General features: G+C 36.4%; 1 protein-coding gene across 7 annotated transcripts in view; it reads right to left on the bottom strand.

Moving 5' to 3' along the window:
• Nucleotides 1–20,365, bottom strand: part of myot (myotilin) — a 158,017-nt gene that overhangs the window by 45,549 nt on the left and 92,103 nt on the right. For 4 of the 7 annotated variants that reach the window (XM_063053360.1, XM_063053359.1, XM_063053361.1 and 1 more), the window contains one exon: nucleotides 8,456–8,606. In XM_063053360.1, coding sequence (XP_062909430.1) covers nucleotides 8,456–8,606 — 151 coding nt within the window. Of the gene's footprint in view, nucleotides 1–8,455; nucleotides 8,607–8,798; nucleotides 9,468–13,344; nucleotides 13,503–20,365 lie in introns of those variants that run through there. The other 3 variants (XM_063053364.1, XM_063053365.1, XM_063053363.1) reach the window with 3 other exon arrangements.

Here is a 20,365-nt window from a genome sequence, read left to right as displayed (position 1 = left end):
AGGACATTTCTCCAAAAAATAAGATCTTTGTCCCCATGTGCACTTGCAAACTGTAGTCTGGCTTTTTAATGGTGCTTTTGGAGCAGTGGCTTCTTCCTTGCTGAGCAGTCTTTCAGGTTATGTCGATATAGGACTCGTTTTACTGTGGATATAGATACTTTTCTACCTGTTTCCTCCAGCATCTTCACAAAGTCCTTTGCTGTTGTTCTGGGATTGATTTGCACTTTTTGCGCCAAAGTACGTTCATCTCTAGGAGACAGAATGCGTCTCCTTCCTGAGCGGTATGACGGCTGCGTGGTCCCGTGGTGTTTATGCTTGTGTACTATTGTTTGTGCAGATGAACGTGGTACCTTCAGGCGTTTGGAAATTGCTCCCAAGGATGGGAGGTCCACAATTTTTTTTCTGAGGCCCTGGCTGATTTCTTTTGATTTTGTTTGTAAACTTCTGACTCACTGGAATTGTGACATAGTCAATTAAAAGTGAAAGAATGTGACTGTAAACAATTATTGGAAAAATTACTTGTGTTATGCACAAAGTATGAAATATGAAATCTGTGGAATGGTTAAACAATGAGTTTCAATGACTTCAACCTAAATGTATGTAAACTTCTGACTTCAACTGTATGTTGCAGGCATGACAGAGCCTCAGTTAAGAGAAGAGGAGGAGTTGCTTTATTGATGAAAGAAGTCAAGAGATCATCAGAGGATATTCTTGGGGTATTATCCAGTGAGGCCATATGGGGAGAATTTAGAAGCAAGAATTGCATCCCCCCCCCCAAAGTTAGTAAGAGTTGGAGGAACCAGTATGTAGAGAGATTGTAGCTAGGGAGATTTTAACTTCCCCGAAATTGACCAGGCCAACTATAGTGTTAAAGGCTTGGATGGAGTGAAATTTGTGGTGTGTCCCATAAAGGTTCCTTTATCAATATAAAGGAACACTGGGCCTCCTCCTGTGAAATGAGATAAGGCAAGTGGTAAGTGTCTGTCAGCAAACACTTTGGATCCTGAGATCAGAATTCTTTCAGTTCTTAAATAGTTATGGAGAAGTTAAAGAGTAGTACACAGGATAAGATCCTGAACTGGAACAGAGTAAATTTTAAAGTCATTAGGTAGGATCTTGTGGTGTTTGATTGGGTGAGATTGTCTACAAAGAAAGGAGCATCGACCAAGTCAGAGTGTCATGCAAAGAGTTCAAGGCCTGCATGTTCCTGTTATGGTGAAGGGCAAAGCTGGCAAGTTCTGGGAACCCTGGTTGATGAAAAATACTAAGGCTCCGGTTAAGAAACAGAGGGAGGAATATATTGCACATACGCAATTGGGAACTAGTGAATCCCTTGGTAACAACAAGAAGGAGTAGGAGTGCACTTGAGTAAAGTTAGGAGGGCACAAAGAGGATCTGAGAAAGATGTGGCAGGCAAGGTGAGAAAAAAATCCCAAGGGACTCTATAGGTATATTAAGAGTAAAAGGACTTCCGCCTGCGGCTTGATGGAATAATACATAAATTTAGCGGCTGCCTTTAATTCCTCCGTTTCCCCAGTTTAAACCTTGAATTTTAAACTTTTATTTCTCGGATCTTAGAGGGAAATAGTTGTCATGATGTCATATCCTTTAAGAAGTGGAAAGCAGCCTTTTGAATCCAGCAATGGAAAGGGAAAAACTTTGAAAGAAAAATCGGAAGATATGCCTGTTTGGACTGAGCGTTTGGAACATGCGTTGATGGCTCTCGACAACAAAGTAGACAATAACTCTTCTGAGTTGAAGTCGTTCCGACAGAGTTTTCAGACTATTGAGGAAAATATTATTTCCTTGAATACTGAATTTAAAGAATCGAAATGTCAGGTTGTGGATATTCCAACCCGCTCAGAACAGGCTCAACGTAAAATTGTCCATTTAGAGGTGAAGTCTCGTCGGAATAATATTCGAATTATCAGACTGAAGGAAGGTTCTGAGAGTGGGAATTTATTGGACTATTTTGCCAATTTGTTTCAATCTTTGTTTCCGGATATTCTACCTGAACCTCCCGATATTGAAAGAGCTCATAGAATTTTCATTTCGAATTCTCAGATTTCAGGTAAGCCTCGGCCAATTTTGGTCAACTTTCTTTGCTTTAAAGTTAAAGACCAAATCATAAAATGTGCAAGGAAACAGAGAGTTTTTAAATTTAACGGTTCCGAGATCCGTTTTTATGAAGACTATCCACGGGAAATTATGGAATAGCAGATCAAATTTGTCCCAGCTATGAAAATTGCCCATGCAAAGGGACTTTTTCCATCACTTCGCTACCCCGCTAGATTAAAATTATTTCCTAAAGATTCTACACCTCGTGTGTTTTCGGATCCCCAAGTGGCATTGGACTTGGTTAACTCTATCGTGGAGTCAGCCGTCGCATGAAGGATATTTGGGTTGCTGAATAATTTTCTGAAAGAAAACAGGCTTTGAAGAATGTTGATATGCTGAAGATTTCCTTTGATTGATGAACTATCTAAAGAAGAGGTGAACAACTTGGTTTGACTAATGAATGACTTTTTTGGAGTGAACTAACACAGTGGACAGATTATTAACTGGTTTGATTTCTGCTTCTTTCTTCCTTTTATTAATTAAGTGATCGCTTTCGTAGTTTATATAGACTCTTTCTTATATAGTCTCTTTCTTATATAGTGAGGAATGTTTAGAATAGATAATTAGCTTTAGTTTCCTTTGTTAAAGTTGGGTAGTAAGCTAAAGGAATAATGGTGCCTTTTTCTTGTTAGAGATTGTATTGTTTAGGTTTAATAGCATTGTTTTGACCCTTCTGAAGACTGTTTTTGCATTCCTAGTTTATTTTCAATGATTGACTATAAACATCTCTTTTCTGCTTCTCTGCTAGGCTTTTTTATCTTAGGGTCATGTGTTTTCTTTGTAAAGGGGGAGGAATTGGGAGAAAAACTTTTAAATCACTATTTATATTGAGCCGCACGCGGAGTTCTGCTTTTTCTTTTCTCTTTGGGGAGGAAATCCGGCTTTTCCCTTCCTTTTGTCAGATTTCTACCTTTTGGGATGGTGGGAGGATTCGGGTTTTTTTTGCATTTTGGGGTTTATTACAGGATTTTTTTCAGGTTTTTCCCATTATGGAGCTCTGGAGCATGCGTGTTTTCTATATGGTTATACTCATCATCGCCATCTTTGATTAGCCCACGATGGTATGCGTGTATTTTCGTGTTTAAGACAATATTCTATGGTTATTAAACAGATAAACATTATTAGTTGGAACGTACGTGGCTGGAATCACCCTATTAAGCGAAAGAAGACTTTTAAAATTATTAAACGATTCCAGCCCGATATAATTTTTGTTCAACAAACGCATATCAGAATGGGCGATCAAAATAGATTTTTTAAAATGTGGAGGGGCCTTCAATATCATGCTACTTGTTAAAATAAAACAAAGGGAGTATCTATTTTTATTAAATCTAATATTTTATTTATTCAAGAAGATATCGTCTCAGATATCAATGGTAGATTTTTAATTATTACAGGAACAATTTGTAATAGAAAAATTGTCCTGGTTAATCTATATGGATGTAATGTAGATGATCCTTCTTTTTTAAAAAATGTACTTAGTTTATTACCAGGCTTAAATGAATATATGCTGGTGATGGGAGGTGACTTCAACTGTTTAAACCCCCTTTGATTGATAAGAGTTCAACCACTCAGCAGCTTCCGAGTTGTTCAGCATCACTTTTTAATTGATTATGGTTTGATAGAAATCTGGAGAAATCTACATCCTAATGATAGAGATGATTCTTTTTATTCACGTCCATAAAAATATTCGCGAATTGATTATTTTATAGCTGATTTCTGGTTTTCGTGCAACGTCCAGAAATGTGAATATGATGCTATTGCTGTCTCGGATCATGCACCTTTAAGCTTAACATTTGAATTGAATGATGTTGGTAATGTAAACTTGCCTTGGCGTTTTACAGAAAACTTATTACAAAGTTCGGACTTTGTCAAATTTATAGAGATTCAAATAAAAGATTTTTTTCTTTTTAATAATACAGGAAATGTATCGAAATAGATTATACAGGATACATTTAAAGCGTATTTGCGAGGCCAGATAATCTCCTATTTGGCTCAACTTCAGAAACAGACAAAAATAGAGTGAGATAGGATTTCAAAACAAATTAAAGACTTGGATGACACTTATGCAGTTTCTCCTAATATTGATTTATTTAAACAAAGGGTTGAACTTCAATCACAATATAATTTATTAACTTATCCTATTGAAAGAAATTTGCTTAAATTAGAAAGTCAATTTTATGTGTTTGGAGTTAAAAGTAATAAGCTACTAGCATCCCAACTAAAAGCAGTTAGAGCTAAAAGACAAATTTTTAAAATTCGTAAGGGAGATGGTAGTTTAGTTTGTAACTATGAAGATATTAATAAAATTTTTCAAGACTATTACAGTGAACTCTATAAATCTCAGTTTACAGCTGATATTTCTAAAATGAATGCCTTTTTACAAAAGATTGATTTTCCTAGAATATCTGTTGAAGATCAACAAATTCTTGATACTCCTTTTACTGAAAGAGAAATTCAGAAAGCTATTTTTTCAATGAAAACTGGTAAAGCTCCTGGACTAGATGGTTTTTCTGTAGGATTTTATAAAAAATTTGAAAATTTGCTTTCTCTTTATATGTTGGAAATGCTTAAAGATTCTTTTTTGTTAAGAGAGTTACTTTCTACATTTTATGAAACTTCTAATTGTTTAATTCTTAAGAAAGATAAAGACCCTATGGATTGTGCTTCATATAGACCCATCTCATTATTAAATGTAGATGCCAAAATTTTTTCAAAAAAATGGCTAATCGGTTGGAGAATATACTAGCTAAAATTATTTCTCAGGACCAAACAGGTTTTATAAAAGGCCGTTATTCTTTTTCTAACACTTGGAGACTGTTAAATGTTATATACTCATCCCCCTCGAAAACTCCCCAATGTGTTGTTTCTCTTGATGCTGAAAAGGCGTTTGATAGAGTTGAATGGAAATACTTATTTAACGTTTTAGAGAAATTTAGCTTTGGTACTAATTTTAATAAGTGGATTAGAATGATATATAAAAGCCCTATTGCCACTGTGATTACTAATAACTGTAGATCCCCCTTCTTTCGACTTTCGCGAGGTACGAGACAAGGATGTCCGTTACGTCCTTTGTTATTTAATTTGGTGCTGGAACTTTTGGCTATTGCACTTTATGAAGCTAACGATATTCAAGGAATTTTCATAAATGGGACTATTCAAAAGATTTCCTTTTATGCTGATGATCTCTTAGTTTATGTTTCGAATCCTGAAGAATCTATTCCTAGTTTATTGAAATTATTAAATGAATTTGGAAAGTTTTCAGGATATAAATTAAACCGGCATAAAAGTGAATTATTTCCTTTAAATGATTCTGCTTTTATATATGATAATATTCCTTTTAAAGTTATGGATTCGTTTAAATATTTAGGTATTATCATCACTAAAAATTATGGAGACCTTTATAGAGCTAATTTAGTTCCCTTAGTGGACTTCATGAAGCAATTATTTTCTGGATGGAATCCTCTTACAGTTTTGTTAGTTGGTCGAATTCATGCAGTTAAAATGGTGATCTTACCAAAATTTTTATATGTATTTCAAAATATTCCCTTTTTTTAAACTAAGAAGTTTTTTGATCAGGTTGATTCTATTATTTCATCTTTTGTTTAGAATAATAAAAGACCAAGAATTGGAAAATGTCATTTACAAAAATTAAAAAAGGATGGAGGTCTTGCTTTGCCTAATTTAAGAATGTATTATTGGGCGGTTGATATACGCTATATGTGTTTTTGGTTATATTGAACCGATAAAAATGAATGACCACCATGGGTTGATTTGGAATTGAAAGCTGTGAAACAATTTTACTTAAGTTCATTAGTAGAAGCTTCTTTACCTGTACAACTAGCCAAAATTTCTATTTTAAATATAAATCCTATGATTAAGCAGTCATTACGAATTTGGTACCAGTTTCGTAAGTTTTTTAATCTTAAAAAAATTAACCTTCTTAGTTTAATTTATCGAAACTATTTATTTAAACCTTCACTTAGTGATCCTACCTTTTCTCTTTGGAGGAATAAAGGAATTTATTCCTTTATGGATTTGTTTCAAGAAGGCTGATTGATGTCCTTTGAGAAATTAGTAACTAAATACTCTCTTTCATGTTCACACTTTTTGCAAATCTTCAGGTCAGACATTTTTTACAAGAATATTTAAGTAATTTTCCATGTATACAAGATTCTGACCTGTTAGACACTGTTTTAAAAATGAACCCTTCAGTGAAAGGTTTTATTGGGAAAATTTATAATTTACTATTACAATAGGATAATTATCCTCTATTTAAGATTAAGCAAGGCTGGGAAAGAGAGCTTAACATGACCTTGATAAGAGAGGATTGGTTGCGAATTTTGAAGTTGGTTAACTCTTCTTCGATTTGCGCCAGTCATTCTTTAATTCAATTTAAAATTGTACATCGTCATTATTTGACAAAGGAGAGACTGTCTAAAATATTTCCTAATGTTAATAGTCAGTGTGATAGATGTAAAACTGAGATAGCTACATAGACATATATGTTTTGGTCGTGTTCTGTATTGAAACAGTTTTGGAAATCTATTTTTTCTACAATTTCTAAAGCTTTAAAAATTAATTTACAACCAAATAAATTGACAGTTTTGTTTGGTATAATTCCTCAATATATTCATGGTATTTCTATATCAGACCAACATGTAATTGCATTTGTTACATTATTGGCTAGAAGGGCTATTTTATCAAAATGGAAAGATGCTTCTGCTTCCTCTTTGATACAATGGTTCTCTCTGGTGATGCTATGTCTTAGTTTGGAAAAAATCTTAAGTCGAACTTTTGATCCTCGATTTGACTTTGAGAAAAGGTGGGGCTCTTTTGCCTGCTACTATCATTTGACTTTAGTTAATTAAGATGGTCCCCTTCTGATTCTTGGGTAAATGGATTTGGTTGGCAGATTGATGTCTTTTTTAAATAGAAGCTTGTATGACGTATAGCTCCAGGTTTGTGCTCCAAATGGTTTTATTTTTCTCGTTTTTTTTTTCTCATTTATTTTTGTTAGCTGGGTTTTTTTTTGTTTTAGTTAGTAGGGGTTCTTTTTTCCTTCTTTCTTTTTACCAAAAAAATAGCTTTAATATTTTGTTTTTTAAAAATTATTATTATTGATATACTGTTTAGGTTGGTTAATAGTTTGACTCTTATTATACATATTGATATATTGACTTGATTATTTTAATGTTTTTTGTCAATTTTCAATAATAATTAATAAAAAGATTTAAAAATGAAAAGAGTAAAAGGGTGGCTAGGGAGAGAATAGGTCCCCTTAAATATCTGTGTGTGAAACCAAAGGGAAAGCGTGAGAATTTTAATGAATATTGCAGACAAAATGCAGACAAAATGATGGGAACTAAGAGAAGACACATTTCTGTCAATGTACAATTCATTAAGTTTAGAAAATACAACAAAATAGTTTGAGTCAAATAATTGGCTCTTCAAATATTTGTAGTTATGAACATTGTGTCCTATTTAAATATCAAGACTGTCAAGTAAGAAACACACAGAACTGCAGTGATTTATAGACGTTGAAAACAACATTTTCCATGGATATTATGTCACTGTAATCTTTGAAATGGTTGCTACATATGTGTCATTGCATACAATCTTTTGGCTCATTTGCTGAAGGAAGTCTATGGAGGAGCAACTTTGAATAGTTATTGTACCCTCCACTCTGAGGGAGTTTCATTAATATCATTGTAGATGATATTAACATCAAGTAAATTTAAACTAAAGGGCCCAGCACTTTTTTCGAACCAGACAGGATGAATAGTTTGGAAACCATGCAATTTTCTTTTGTAAGTTTTCTATGCCTTTTGGCTCATTGGATATCTAACTTAGCTATTAAATCTCTGGCTACACCTGAACTTCCAAAACACAGTTGAGATTTGCTCCAGGTCATTTATTAGTGAAGTGCTAAGTTTAAAGATGGGGAAGTTATACACCTGATAATTATAACTGTGAAGCTGGCAAAATAGATTGAAAATATTCTTTCAATTCATAGAAAAATTAAAATAAAACTGAATAGATGCAAATTGTTAATTAACATTATCTCTCAAAACTACTGGAGTTTGAAATAGTAACGTCAGCTCTCAGGATTCTAATGCATGAGTTTTCTCTTCCAGCATATCAAATTGCATTAGATTCCTGATCTTTGATAATGTTGGAATAGAAGATATTTATATACTGTTATTCACCAATGTTAATCTTAAAAATTTAAAGCCAAATGAGAACCGTTAATGTTGCTAATACTCTTCCTATAAAAGTAGTTTAATAATGCTAATTAAGAGAGCACTCAACCTTAACGGTTCTCTGTATATTTGTATACCTGATGTCCATCATGCAGAAGCCCATTTTTACAGCGCAATTTTCTTTCCAAGTCTTGAATAACAGCAGTTTTAGAGCCTTGTATCTGTTCATCACTGGTGGGCCTTGGAGACTTGATGATTTTCTTTCCAGGATCACTAGGGTATCTATAACTAATTAAAATTACAGTGGCAATGACTAAGAGTTAAGTGGATGTTTATTTCTGAGGTCAATAACTTAGTGTTTAAATACTACCATACACTTTTCATAGGAATATACATTGCAAAAACGTGCTGTTATTGAAATCTTTGAACAGGAAATATAAATCTTACCAGATTGATGATTTTGGCGCATTTCATACTTACTTAGTATCTTCGCTGGACAGCTGCATTTCAGATTTTGGAACAGGAGCAAACTGGGATGGAAGCACTGAGCTGAGAAAGGCAGCAGGGGACTGAGCAAAAGGAGAGGATTTTTGTTTAGAGGAAGTGTAAGGAGGTGATTGAGAACAAAAGGAAGATCGAAAAGTTGGTTGTGGAACTGCTGGAGTTAACTCCCTATTAGAGCTTAATGAAGAAGATGCAGTAGAAATGGGAGAGCTTAATGTAGGCGATAATGCAGACAATTGCAGGCTGTTTTGGCTCTGTGATTGCTGGAAGAAATTAGAAAATTGATAAACACTTTGAGACTTTGTTTGCGTTACAGGGAGATGCTGAGGTAATGGACTTCCAGTAACTTCAGGTGTCTGAGATAGAAACTTTGGTTGGTATTTAGTCTGTAATTGAATGAAATCACTTGGCCGCTCATAGTTGAAACTTGATCGATGCACAGGTTCTGAAGAAAGCTTGGCCACACTCATAGCAGTTACTTGTTGGTTTGTTTCCAGCTTAGGCTGAGGTGTTTGTTGGACAGAAACTGGTAGGTTTCCTCCAAAAAAGGCGATATTCTGCTTTTGTTAGATGCCCTTTAGCTGAGGGTGAAAGTCTTGCAAATTGGATGGAGAATGATGCTTGATATTCTGTTGCACTGGCTGACTGGGCAGAAGAAGGAAAATAATTTTTAAAGAAACTTATTTAAAATGCTGATTCTAAAGCAGATAATACAGGAATACTTTGCAAAAGATATGTTATGCACAATTAGGTTTTCAATAAATATGCTAATTTTCACATTTGCAGCACAACTAATATATCAATTCCACTCCTGGGTATTGTCGTTGCAATGGAACTGTGAGGGTTTATTCTGTGCTTTCATCTGGTTTTTCCAAGGTCCCCTCTTTAAAATATATTAAAAGATGCCCAGAATGATTTTCATCTTCAGTTGTAAACATTGTGCAGAGGGACACAAATACCTACATTATCATTTCTGGAGGGAAACTTCCTCTCTTGTGGTATGAAAAAAAAGTCTTCATTTAATCAGTTCATCAATTCCCAGAAAGAGATGGGAAAGCCCTAGGAGTGAAGGTCTAGTTTGCTCTGACAGGTACTGTCCCATCTTTAGACAAGACATTCATTCTTCAGGAAGTTGTACAGTTAAAAAATCATCAATTTGAAATGTTAACTCTATTACCCTCGTTAGAGAAGGTAACTGACCCGCTGACTATTCAATGCATTATCGAAATGAAATGATCTGTGTGGGTGGTATCTAAGACATGTTTTTCACTGTACTTCACTACATGTGACAATAATAAAACAAATTACTATCTGCCGTATTTATGGATTTTTCATAATTTTTGGGGAGGTTTTTAAAATTGTTTTTGCAAGATCTTATCTATCACTTAGTATTATGACTGACCTAATCTGTCTAATCCTCTTGGAACACACATCAAAGTTGCTGGTGAACGCAGCAGGCCAGGCAGCATTTGATGTGAGCAACGTTCACCGGCAACTTTGGTGTGTGTTGCTTGAATTTCCAGCATCTGCAGAATTCCTGTTGTTTGCGTTTTATAATCCTCTTGGAAACGGTTTCTCTATTTTGGGGAGGGGAGCTAGGGAAAGCTTTAAGGATCTTTTGAATAGTCACGTTATGTTTCTGGGTCTGTCATGACCGCTCAGTGAGAAACTGTTCTAAATTGCTGACCACTGCTACACTGGCAACTTCTGAAAATATATCTGACTTCTCAACTCACATCAATGACAAGATTCAGAAAAAGTGAAATAAATAATCGGAAGCTGTAGGGAGGCACGCAGATTGTTGGATATCATTGCAAAGAGGGTGGTGAAATAAGGGGAGTTGGGAAGACCATACTAAAATATCATTTTTGTTTTCCCTACTTTAGAAAACATTGAAATTAGTTGAGAGAAAGATGTAAATGTATTGAGGAAAGATTAGCCATATTAAGTCTTTACACTTGGAGTTTGTAAAAGAAACAAATGATTATGGAAACATAGAAGAGTTCTAAAGACTTGTTTGGTCTCATTTCCTCTAATGGGGGAATCTGAACATAGAGGGCATACCTGCAGAAATAAGGATTTCCACGTAAAGCAGAAATGTTGAGATATCTTCTGTGAGTCAAAAGCCTTTGAAATTCTCTTCCCCGAAGAATATAAAGATAAATATTCAAGGCGAAATGGGCAGATTTTGTTATATGGGGAGAGTAAGACTGATGGGGTACGGGCAGAAAAGTTGAGCTGAGGCTATGATCAGATCAGTCATTCTTACAGAATAGCAGAGCAAGCTTGAGGCAACATAATTTTTTAAATGATGAGACAAGCTGTCTTAATGGTGTTAAACTGAAGTCCATAAATAATTTCATAATTGAGTCTGATTTTCTGACTCTGTATTCCCATTCTTTTCAGGTGCACAGCCTTTTAGCTGTTTCCCTCTATCCTTCCTATCCACAGTGCACCACCTTTATATTGGTTTCAATGTGCAACAATTCTTGCTCAAATGTGGCTTTTTACAAAATCGTTTTGCATTAGCCCCTTTAATTAGCTTCATACATATAAGGGCCTTTAGATTTTAAGATATGAAAATGATTCCCGTTGTTATGCATTACATTTGCAATTGCAAAATTTAAGTAATGCATTGCAGCATTTAAAAACATTGTGATAAGCTGCTATTAAACTTGTTCATAGCCAAATTTCAGGTGTGTCAAATAGTAAAGGGGGTAAAAGATATGTCAGCTTTTATTTCAAGTGGATTTGAATACTGGAGTAAGGAAGTCTATTGTATAGAGCCACATTAAAGCTGTACCTGAAATGTTATGTATACTTTAAGTCTCCTTAGCTAAGAAAGAATATATAGTATTTACCATGGCGATTTACCATGCATGTATTTACTGCAGATTCATTAAACCAAAGGTGGTTGGATTGCCATCAACTTTTCATGCACTAAGCTATCTGTAAAACATTACTGAAAATATTTTGCCTTACTGAATGAAATGAAACTAAGCTTTTAGCCCCAATATTAAGTCATAATAGCAATTAAATATTTTTCATGCTCAACTTAACTTCTGGACCTTTAACAGCTGGATTTCATTTTAACTTTTCTTGTTGACTCCTGCCCAGAGTTGGCTGGAAAGGCAGAAGGGAAAAAAATACTGAATGCTGCAAACTGTGGCTAAGCACCAAAGGAAAGTGGCCCCCATCAGGCTCGATTCTCCTGTCAAAGGTGGGTGTGTTCTGAAGGTTTGCAATTAGAGGTTACTGAGGAACCTAGGTAGAAGAACACCGGACTTGCTCATAGTGCTTTAGCTGACAACTGAGACGCAGCCCACAATTCACTTATTTTGAAATATAATTATATCAGGCTGGATGACTTCAGCACCTTACTTTCAAGGGTACTCAGACCTCTCCATACATGACCCAAAATACTAAGTTTTAATATAATGGGGGTGGATAGGAAAGCAGAGGTTTTTTTTAACCAAGGGCATTTTATTTTCATTTCCACCTAGCGATATAAAATAAAATTGAACCTACTGGTTCTTATCTTATTTGTTCTGTGATATGATCTTTCTGTTCTGGGATTATTGAAGTACCTAAGGATATATTTTTGTTCAACTCAATCCTTTTCTGGGAATAGAAGTTTGGAAGAATGTTAATAGAAGTTCCTGTCACTTCCATTACATCATCTGTTCCAAAGTACCACCTTTTGCTGGCAAGGTACCAGTATAGAACTAATGATCTCATGGCTTATTAAGCTTCAGTTATCTGCAGGGGGTGCGAATCTCCCTTCTTAATGATTACTTGCAATAGGAAACAGTAGTATATTTTTAACAATAAAAGTATAAGTATTTTCTGGAGCGATTTAATAATCATTCTCTCTATAACCCTCAAACATTCATGTGGAAGGCACATAATTGAATTTCAATTTCTTGAATATGTCTGGCATGTTGTTAATTGTTATATTTTCAATTAAGGGAACATTTTACATCTTGCTTTGATATGGAATAAGTATTATGATCCAGCAATAATATCTGAATTGCTATTTAAATTTTACAATATAATGCTACCAATAATGCAAGTATATTTTTTACTAAGATTGCAACCTCCAAATGCACTTCTTAAATCTGTAAAATGAAGAACTATTTTTTCACTTGATTTCTTTTCTTAAGCTTCCAGTTGACATCTGAATGGAAAAAATTAAATAGAAGCCTGCGGCAAATGCCAAAAAATTTTGTCTATGGAAAATGAAAATCTGCTTTAAGAACCATTAATGAAGTTAAATTTTGTTGAACCTGACAATGCTATAATTTATAAAATGTAAATAGAAAGCCATTTAATAGGAACCATATCTAGATACAGCAATGAAAACTATCATTGATTTCTAAAAATTACTTTTTAAGTCATTGTATAAGCAGTTACACTTATATTTTCTAAGATTAAATTAAGTATTTAAATATAAAAATGTCTTAATAGGATTTGATTTTGCACTAGTGATCTCACCAAATAAAAATCAGTTGGTTAAGCTTACCTTAATTTGAGTTTCCTGTGTAAGGTAGGTGATACATGCACTATGTGAGCCCTTTCAGTACCGCTATTAACTAAGAAGTTAAACTTTGAAAGTTAGTGCTGGTATATTGCACAGGCAGGGAGGAGATGACGTTTGGTGAATGACTGATTTGTCATTGCAGTGCCATATCACTTACTCTCTCATCAAAGTAAGAGTCCTTGGACTAATCAGTCTACATACAAGGACGTACTTGATGACTCACAATGCAATATATATATTGGTGTGTTCAGTTCACGTTCTTTAACTTTAACTGTATCAATGGAGGATCCTGTCATTTATATAGAAAACATTTTTGGCATTACACCCCATTACATTTTCCTGCCCCAACAGCTTCTCTTTAGGCTGTTGAATTTCCCAGCTGTTGCATTTAGCAGATGTGTAAGTGATGAAAATAGCTCAGACTAGACATATTTCTGACTTTTCCTCTGAAAGCTACATATCTATTCCACGCAGCCTAGCTGAACTTAACACTATATGGAGGCCCACTTTTGTAAATCGCTTTAGGAGATTTCTCTGAATAGTTTTCTGTCATAATTATATTTCTCCAATTTCTTCCATATGTGACTTAAATTTATATTTATTCTAGATTTTATAAGAATTATTTTAAAATACAGTGAATTGCACAGGTCCATTAATTTTACACAAAATCACAATGTTGATGTCAGCATCCAGTACAATTTAACTGTATCAGAATCACATTTTAGTTACTTCTGTGCCACATTTATTGTTGGTAGATTTGTATAACTGCTTGTTATGGTAGTTCATCAAATAATTATTGATGGAAGTTGTTTACAAATCCCATGTGAATTGTATATCTTTTTTTGAATGTATACTTGCTGGTAATTCTAACAACTGTACAGTCCAGCCAATATATTCTTAAGCATGTCAATTTTATTATCACTTGTGAAGTATTGTAAGTTAGTTTCTTTTTTGTTGTCTGTCAAGGTCAGACCATGATAGAATATCACCTCCCTAGATTGGGGTGTTACGGCCAGTTAACAAAGTTTAAAATTCTGCTGGACAGAGTTCTTAAAAAGTGTTTTGTTTTGAAAGTGGGAGCATTCACTAGCATTCTTAAAATATTTAAAATGTGCAGAGCAGGAGTGGGCCTCAGTAACTGTGTGCCGGGATCTAATAATACCCATTATCACAGTCCTTTTTCAAATGTGAGTTAATGGTGCAATATAAATGTAGAGTAGAATGTCCTAACTTTCGCAGAATTGCCATTTAGATTTATTGCAGAGGTGATCTTATGCTACTGCATTTTTCTTGGATTTCTTTTATAACGACTTCTCCAATTATAGGAATGGAAATACATGCAGGTTTTTAAAGTATGCAATGACGTCCAGTGCCTTCAATACAGCAAATAGTAATACTCTTATTTTGAAATGTGAAGCCTTTTTTTAGGCTGCCCATTGAATTCTTGGAGCAAATGGTGGCTCAATCAATCTATTCACTAGCTCCTTTGTGACAGCTCCTACCACTTCTTCTCACTTCAGTTGCTTCACTCATTGTTATGTTGCTGTTCATTCTCAGGACATTCCACTGGATCTTTTCTTTTCCAAAGAAGTGTTTCTGCTACTTTTCAAACCTTTCCTGCGGTCTGCTTTTAGAAATAATGACAATTATAACAGTTCTACTCAAGTCAGACTGGATTGCTCCTGTCATTTACTGACCTTTAATATGAACAGCATGCTAATCATTGATAGATTTCAACTTAATGATGTAGCTAAGCAAAAATAGTATGACCTAAACATTGGTGTTAATTGAAAGGAAGCTGTATTATAATACAATTGATAATGTAGTTAAATACCCTACTCCTTTAGTTTAAATAACAATTTTTTTCTTTGTGACTGTTTTTTCTGAAATTATAACCATATGTGCTAATTGTGCTATGTGCAGTGCGTGCTGTTGGTAATGTGTTTTGCACCTTGGCCCCAAAGTTGCCAAGTATAATTAAACTTGAAATAGGTTGAATTAAAATGTTCTTTTAAGTAAAATGTAATTACTTGTATATCTTCATGCATTGCATTGTTTACTGGCATGGAATAGAAAATACCCCCTCATCCTCTTATCCCTTTGTATTCTCCTCCCCTTCCAAACACTTAATCTTTTCATTTATTCAGTTCCTCTCTAATCACCTGAAGATCTATAATTCCACACAGTGTACAGCAGAGAAATAGCTATAACAAGCCAATTCCATAAGAGTTTACATAAGCCTCGACCTTCCATACTTTATTTACGTTCTTCTTGCTTTACCTCACACCATTGATACGTGCTTCTGTCCCTTCGTTCCTCACAAATTTAACTTGCTTTTCCTTAAATGCATCCATGCAGTTCACCTGAATTACTCCAGTCTGGTAGTTTCATACTCCAGCTGATTTCTGAGTAGGGAAGTTTATTTTAAAAATTCTGAATTGATTTGTTGGTGGTTGTGTTATACTTACAATCAACAGTTTGCCTTTTGCCCCACAATGTCTGGCTGTTCTACCTATCCACCTGTAGCATATCTGAAAGTATCTCCTGAATTATTTTCTTTGTAGTGTATGTCCTCCCAGGACCACCAAGTATCCTGATGGAACTTAATGCTCCCATACAAAATTATGAACTGAGTTTGTACTCTCTATTTTTGTTCTACGACAATATTCTGCATGTTTGCAATGATGAGAAACATAGAAAATAGGTGCAGGAGTAGGCCATTCGGCCCCTCAAGCCTGCACCGCCATTCAGTATGATCATAGCTGATCATCCAACTCAGAACCCTGTACCAGCCTTCCCTCCATACCCCCTGATCCCTTTAGCCACAAGGACCATATCTAACGCCCTCTTAAATATAGCCAATGAACTGGCCTCAACTGTTTCCTGTGGCAGAGAATTCCACAGATTCACCATGCTCTGTGTGAAGAAATTTTTCCTCATCTCGGTCCTAAAAGGCTTCACCTTTATCCTCAAACTGTGACCCCTCATTCTGGACTTACCCAACATCGGGAACAATATTCCTGAATCTAGCCTGTCCAATTCCTTTAGGATTTTATACTTTTCAATAAGATCCCCCCTCAATCTTCTAAATTCCAACGAGAATAAGCCTAGTCGATCCAGTCTTTCATCATATGAAAGTCCTGCCATCCCAGGAATCAATCTGGTGAACCTTCTTTGTACTCCCTCTATGGCAAGGATGTCTTTCCTCAGATTAGGGGACCAAAACTGCACACAATACTCCAGGTGTGGTCTCATCAAGGCCTTGTACAACTGTAGTAGTACCTCCCTGCTCCTGTACTTGAATCCTCTTGCTATGAATGCCAGCATACCATTCGCCTTTTTCACCGCCTGCTGTACCTGCATGCCCACTTTCAATGACTGGAGTATAATGACACCCAGGTCTTATTGCACCTCCCCTTTTCCTAATCGGCCACCATTCAGATAATAATCTGTTTTCCTATTTTTGCCACCAAAGTGGATAACTTCACATTTATCCACATTAAATTGCATCTGCTGTGAATTTGCCCCCTCACCTAACCTATCCAAGTCACCCTGCATCCTCTTAGCATCCTTCTCACAAGGAAGCAGAGTTGAAAGTGCATCAAAGAATGAATGCAGTGCAGGCCAATGAGCAGTTTATTCCGCACCTGCTACCAGGAAGTTTAGTGGTGCACAATGCTGAAACTATTGCATTATTGAAGTAAGCTTTTATAGCTGCTTCACCATTTCAGAGTGCACGGTGGAGATTTGCCCGAGTCTGTTCTCAGGGCTGGCACCAGGACTCGGGTGGGCAGAGCAGACCCTGGTCTGTTTGTAGTGGATTGGTGGTGGTGGGAGTGGTCACGATTGGGGTAGTCACTGGTGTCATAACAACCCAAGAGGCACAGGACTAAGTGCTGTGGAGCCACTGCAAAGAGTTTATGGGGGAAAGTGTGCGGTTAAAGATCTTCCTGTAATTAGACATAGAAAACACTGCCCTGTTTAACAGCCTTTCAAATGTATTGCTGATCAGATGTTTGGGGGTCAAAGATGTTAGCATAGCTTAAATATCATAAACAATTGAAATTACGTGCTCAGAACAGTGAATGATGACAGATGAATGTCATGTGTTGTAAAATGAGGCAGGAAAGTTTTTTTTCCACTGGTCACTGATACTAGAACTAGGGGACATAGCCTCAAGATTTGGGGAAGTAGACTTAGGGTGGAGATGAGGAGGAACCGCTTTTCCCAGAGAGTGGTGAATCTGTGGAAATCTGCCCAATGAAACAGTGGAGGCTACCTCAGTAAATATATTCAGGACAAGGTTGGATAGATTTTTTGCATAGTAGGCAAATTAAGGGTTATGGGGAAAAGGGAGGAAGGTGGAGATGAGTCCATGGGTGGTCTTATTGAATGGCGGAGCAGGCTCGATGGGTCAGAAGGCCTACTCCTGCTCCTATCTCTTATGTTCTTAGGATAGAAAAGTTTATGAACAAAGTACATTTTTGGGAAAAAAAATTACTGTATGTGACAGGTTTGATTGACCAACACTATTATTACTTTGGATTGAGTTTAGATATTTATCTGTGGCTATAATTGGCCATAATCCATAATAATTTAGATACATCTGCTACCATTTAGATCTATCTGCTATTTCCTGATTCTGCTCATTTGGATGAGTTTGTTATAATCAGATGAAGAGTTACAAGGTCCAGTGCTGGGAACCTTGATACATTAACTACTTGAATGTGAATGAGCGAGACATGATTAGTAAGACTACAGATGACATGAATGTTTGTGTTGCTGTAGACAGCAAAGTAGATTGTCTTGGGCTACAGCATGTTGGTGATCGGTGGTATGCTAGGCATTGCAATGGCAGATGGAATGTAACCCTGACATGTATGAAGTAATGTCAAATGATGGTAGCTCCTACACAGAGAAATAATAGGGCACTGGAGAGTGTTGATGATCAGAGAGCTACAAGTCCACTGATCCCTGAATATGGCAGTGTACTGTAGTTGGATAGGGTGGTGAAGAAAGCATATGGAACGCTTACCTTCATCAGCCATGGCGCAGTAGATAAGAGCAGGAACATAAGGAAACAACTTTATAAAACACTATTATGGCCTCACTTGTGCAGTTCTGTTTGTCATACTATAAGGATGAGTCATACTATGTCTGGGCATGTGGCCAAGTGGTTAAGGCATTGGACTAGCGACCTGAAGGTTGTGAGTTCGAGCCCCAGCCAAGGGAACGTGTTGTGTCCTTGAGCAAGGCACTTAATCACAAATTGCTCTGCGACGACTCTGGTGTCAAGCTGTATGGGTCCTAATGCCCTTCCCTTGGACAATATTGGTGTCGTGGAGAGGGGAGACTTGCAGCATGGGCAACTGCTGGTCTTCCACACAACCTTGCCCAGGTCTACGCCCTGGAGAGTGAAGACTTTCCAGGCGCAGATCCATGGTCTCACAAGACTAACGGATGCCTTTATTTATTTATTTATACTATAAGGATATGATAGTGCTGGAGAGGGTGCAGAGGAGATGAACTAGGATTGTTCACAAGGACTGGAGTATCTCAGTTACGAGAAGAGATTTGATTGGTTCTTCCTCCCCTCCCCTCAGTTTCTTACTCTGACTCCTCATCTTTTTTTCCAGTTCTGATGAAGGGTCTCAGCCTGAAACGTTGAGTGTACTCCTTTCCATAGATGCTGCCTGGCCTGCTGAGTTCCTCCAGCATTTTGTGTGTGTTACTTGGATTTCCAGCATCTGCAGATTTTCTCTTGTTTTAGATAGGCTGTGTTTGTTTTCTATAGAGCAGAGATAGCTGAGGGGTGTCCTGACAGAGGAGTACAACAATATGATGGAGGTAGATAATAAATCTCTTTCTCATGTTGAAGATGTCTACACCAAGAGAGAATAGATGTAAGGTAAGAGATGTAAGATTTATCAGGAATCAGAGAGAACTTAGAGCTGTGAAAGGCAGGAGAGACAGGTGCTTACACAATATTTAAGATGTATCTAAACAAGCACTTGAATTGCTAAGACATAAAAGGCTTTGGAGCAAATGTGGGTAAATGGTACTAGTGTAGATAAATACAGTGGTTGATATGGACGTTCTGGGCCAGAGGTGTGTGCTTTATGACTCTATGGCTCGAGTACCAGAAGGACTCAAATAACCTACGCAAAAGTTGTGTAGAAGTTGTGTGTTTTGCTATTTTCAAACCTCACATTTCACAGAGCATTTGAAAGTGGATCTTTATCCTTGATTTTTACTAAGTGCTAGATGGAGAAAAGGATACAACCCAGACCTTGCCATTGTTACCTCAGCAAGCTCCAACCTCTTCACGCAAACAGTCCTCCAACATATACCCAAATCACAACACCGTCCAGTCCAGGTAGAATCCCTTCCAGTTCTGAGACCTGTACCATCAAAGTACCTACCAAGATTTAACCTGAGAAAAGCGAATTGGACATCTTTCGCAGAATCCCTTGATCAACTTATTGATACCATACCATCAGAACCTGATCATTAAGATGAATTCGTCCGACTAATCTGGAAAGTAGCACAGCAGAACATACCTAAAGGCTGCAGAACCAAATATATTCAGGGATTGACTAGTGATATCAAGCAAAGTTATGATGAGTATGTCAACTTATACGACCAAGACCCATTTGGTCAAGACACAACTGAAATGGGAGAGTCAGTTCTGTCCCTACTGAGCCAAAAGAGACAACAGCGGTGGCAGGAACTGATAGAAAACACAGACATAACCAAGAACAGTAAGAAGACATGGGCAACTGTTCGGAAACTCAACTCAAACAGTGGACCACCACAGAGAATTGCTGCTGTAACATCCAATCAGTTTGCCCACCAACTGATACTAAATAGTCGACCAAATAACAAGGAACTGAGGCAAAAGAAAAAGCGACATCAGGAGATGGAGTCAGCTCTCTCAAACGGGAATAACAACTTCCCACCTCTCACCCTAGAAGAATTAAAGGATGAAGTGTCACAGCTAAAA

The sequence above is a fragment of the Mobula hypostoma genome, chromosome 7 (assembly GCF_963921235.1).
Source record: "Mobula hypostoma chromosome 7, sMobHyp1.1, whole genome shotgun sequence".
Classification (NCBI taxonomy): Eukaryota; Metazoa; Chordata; class Chondrichthyes; order Myliobatiformes; family Myliobatidae; genus Mobula; species Mobula hypostoma.
The sequence above is the reverse complement of the archived record's forward strand: the minus strand, read 5'-3'. Positions and strand labels throughout refer to the sequence as shown.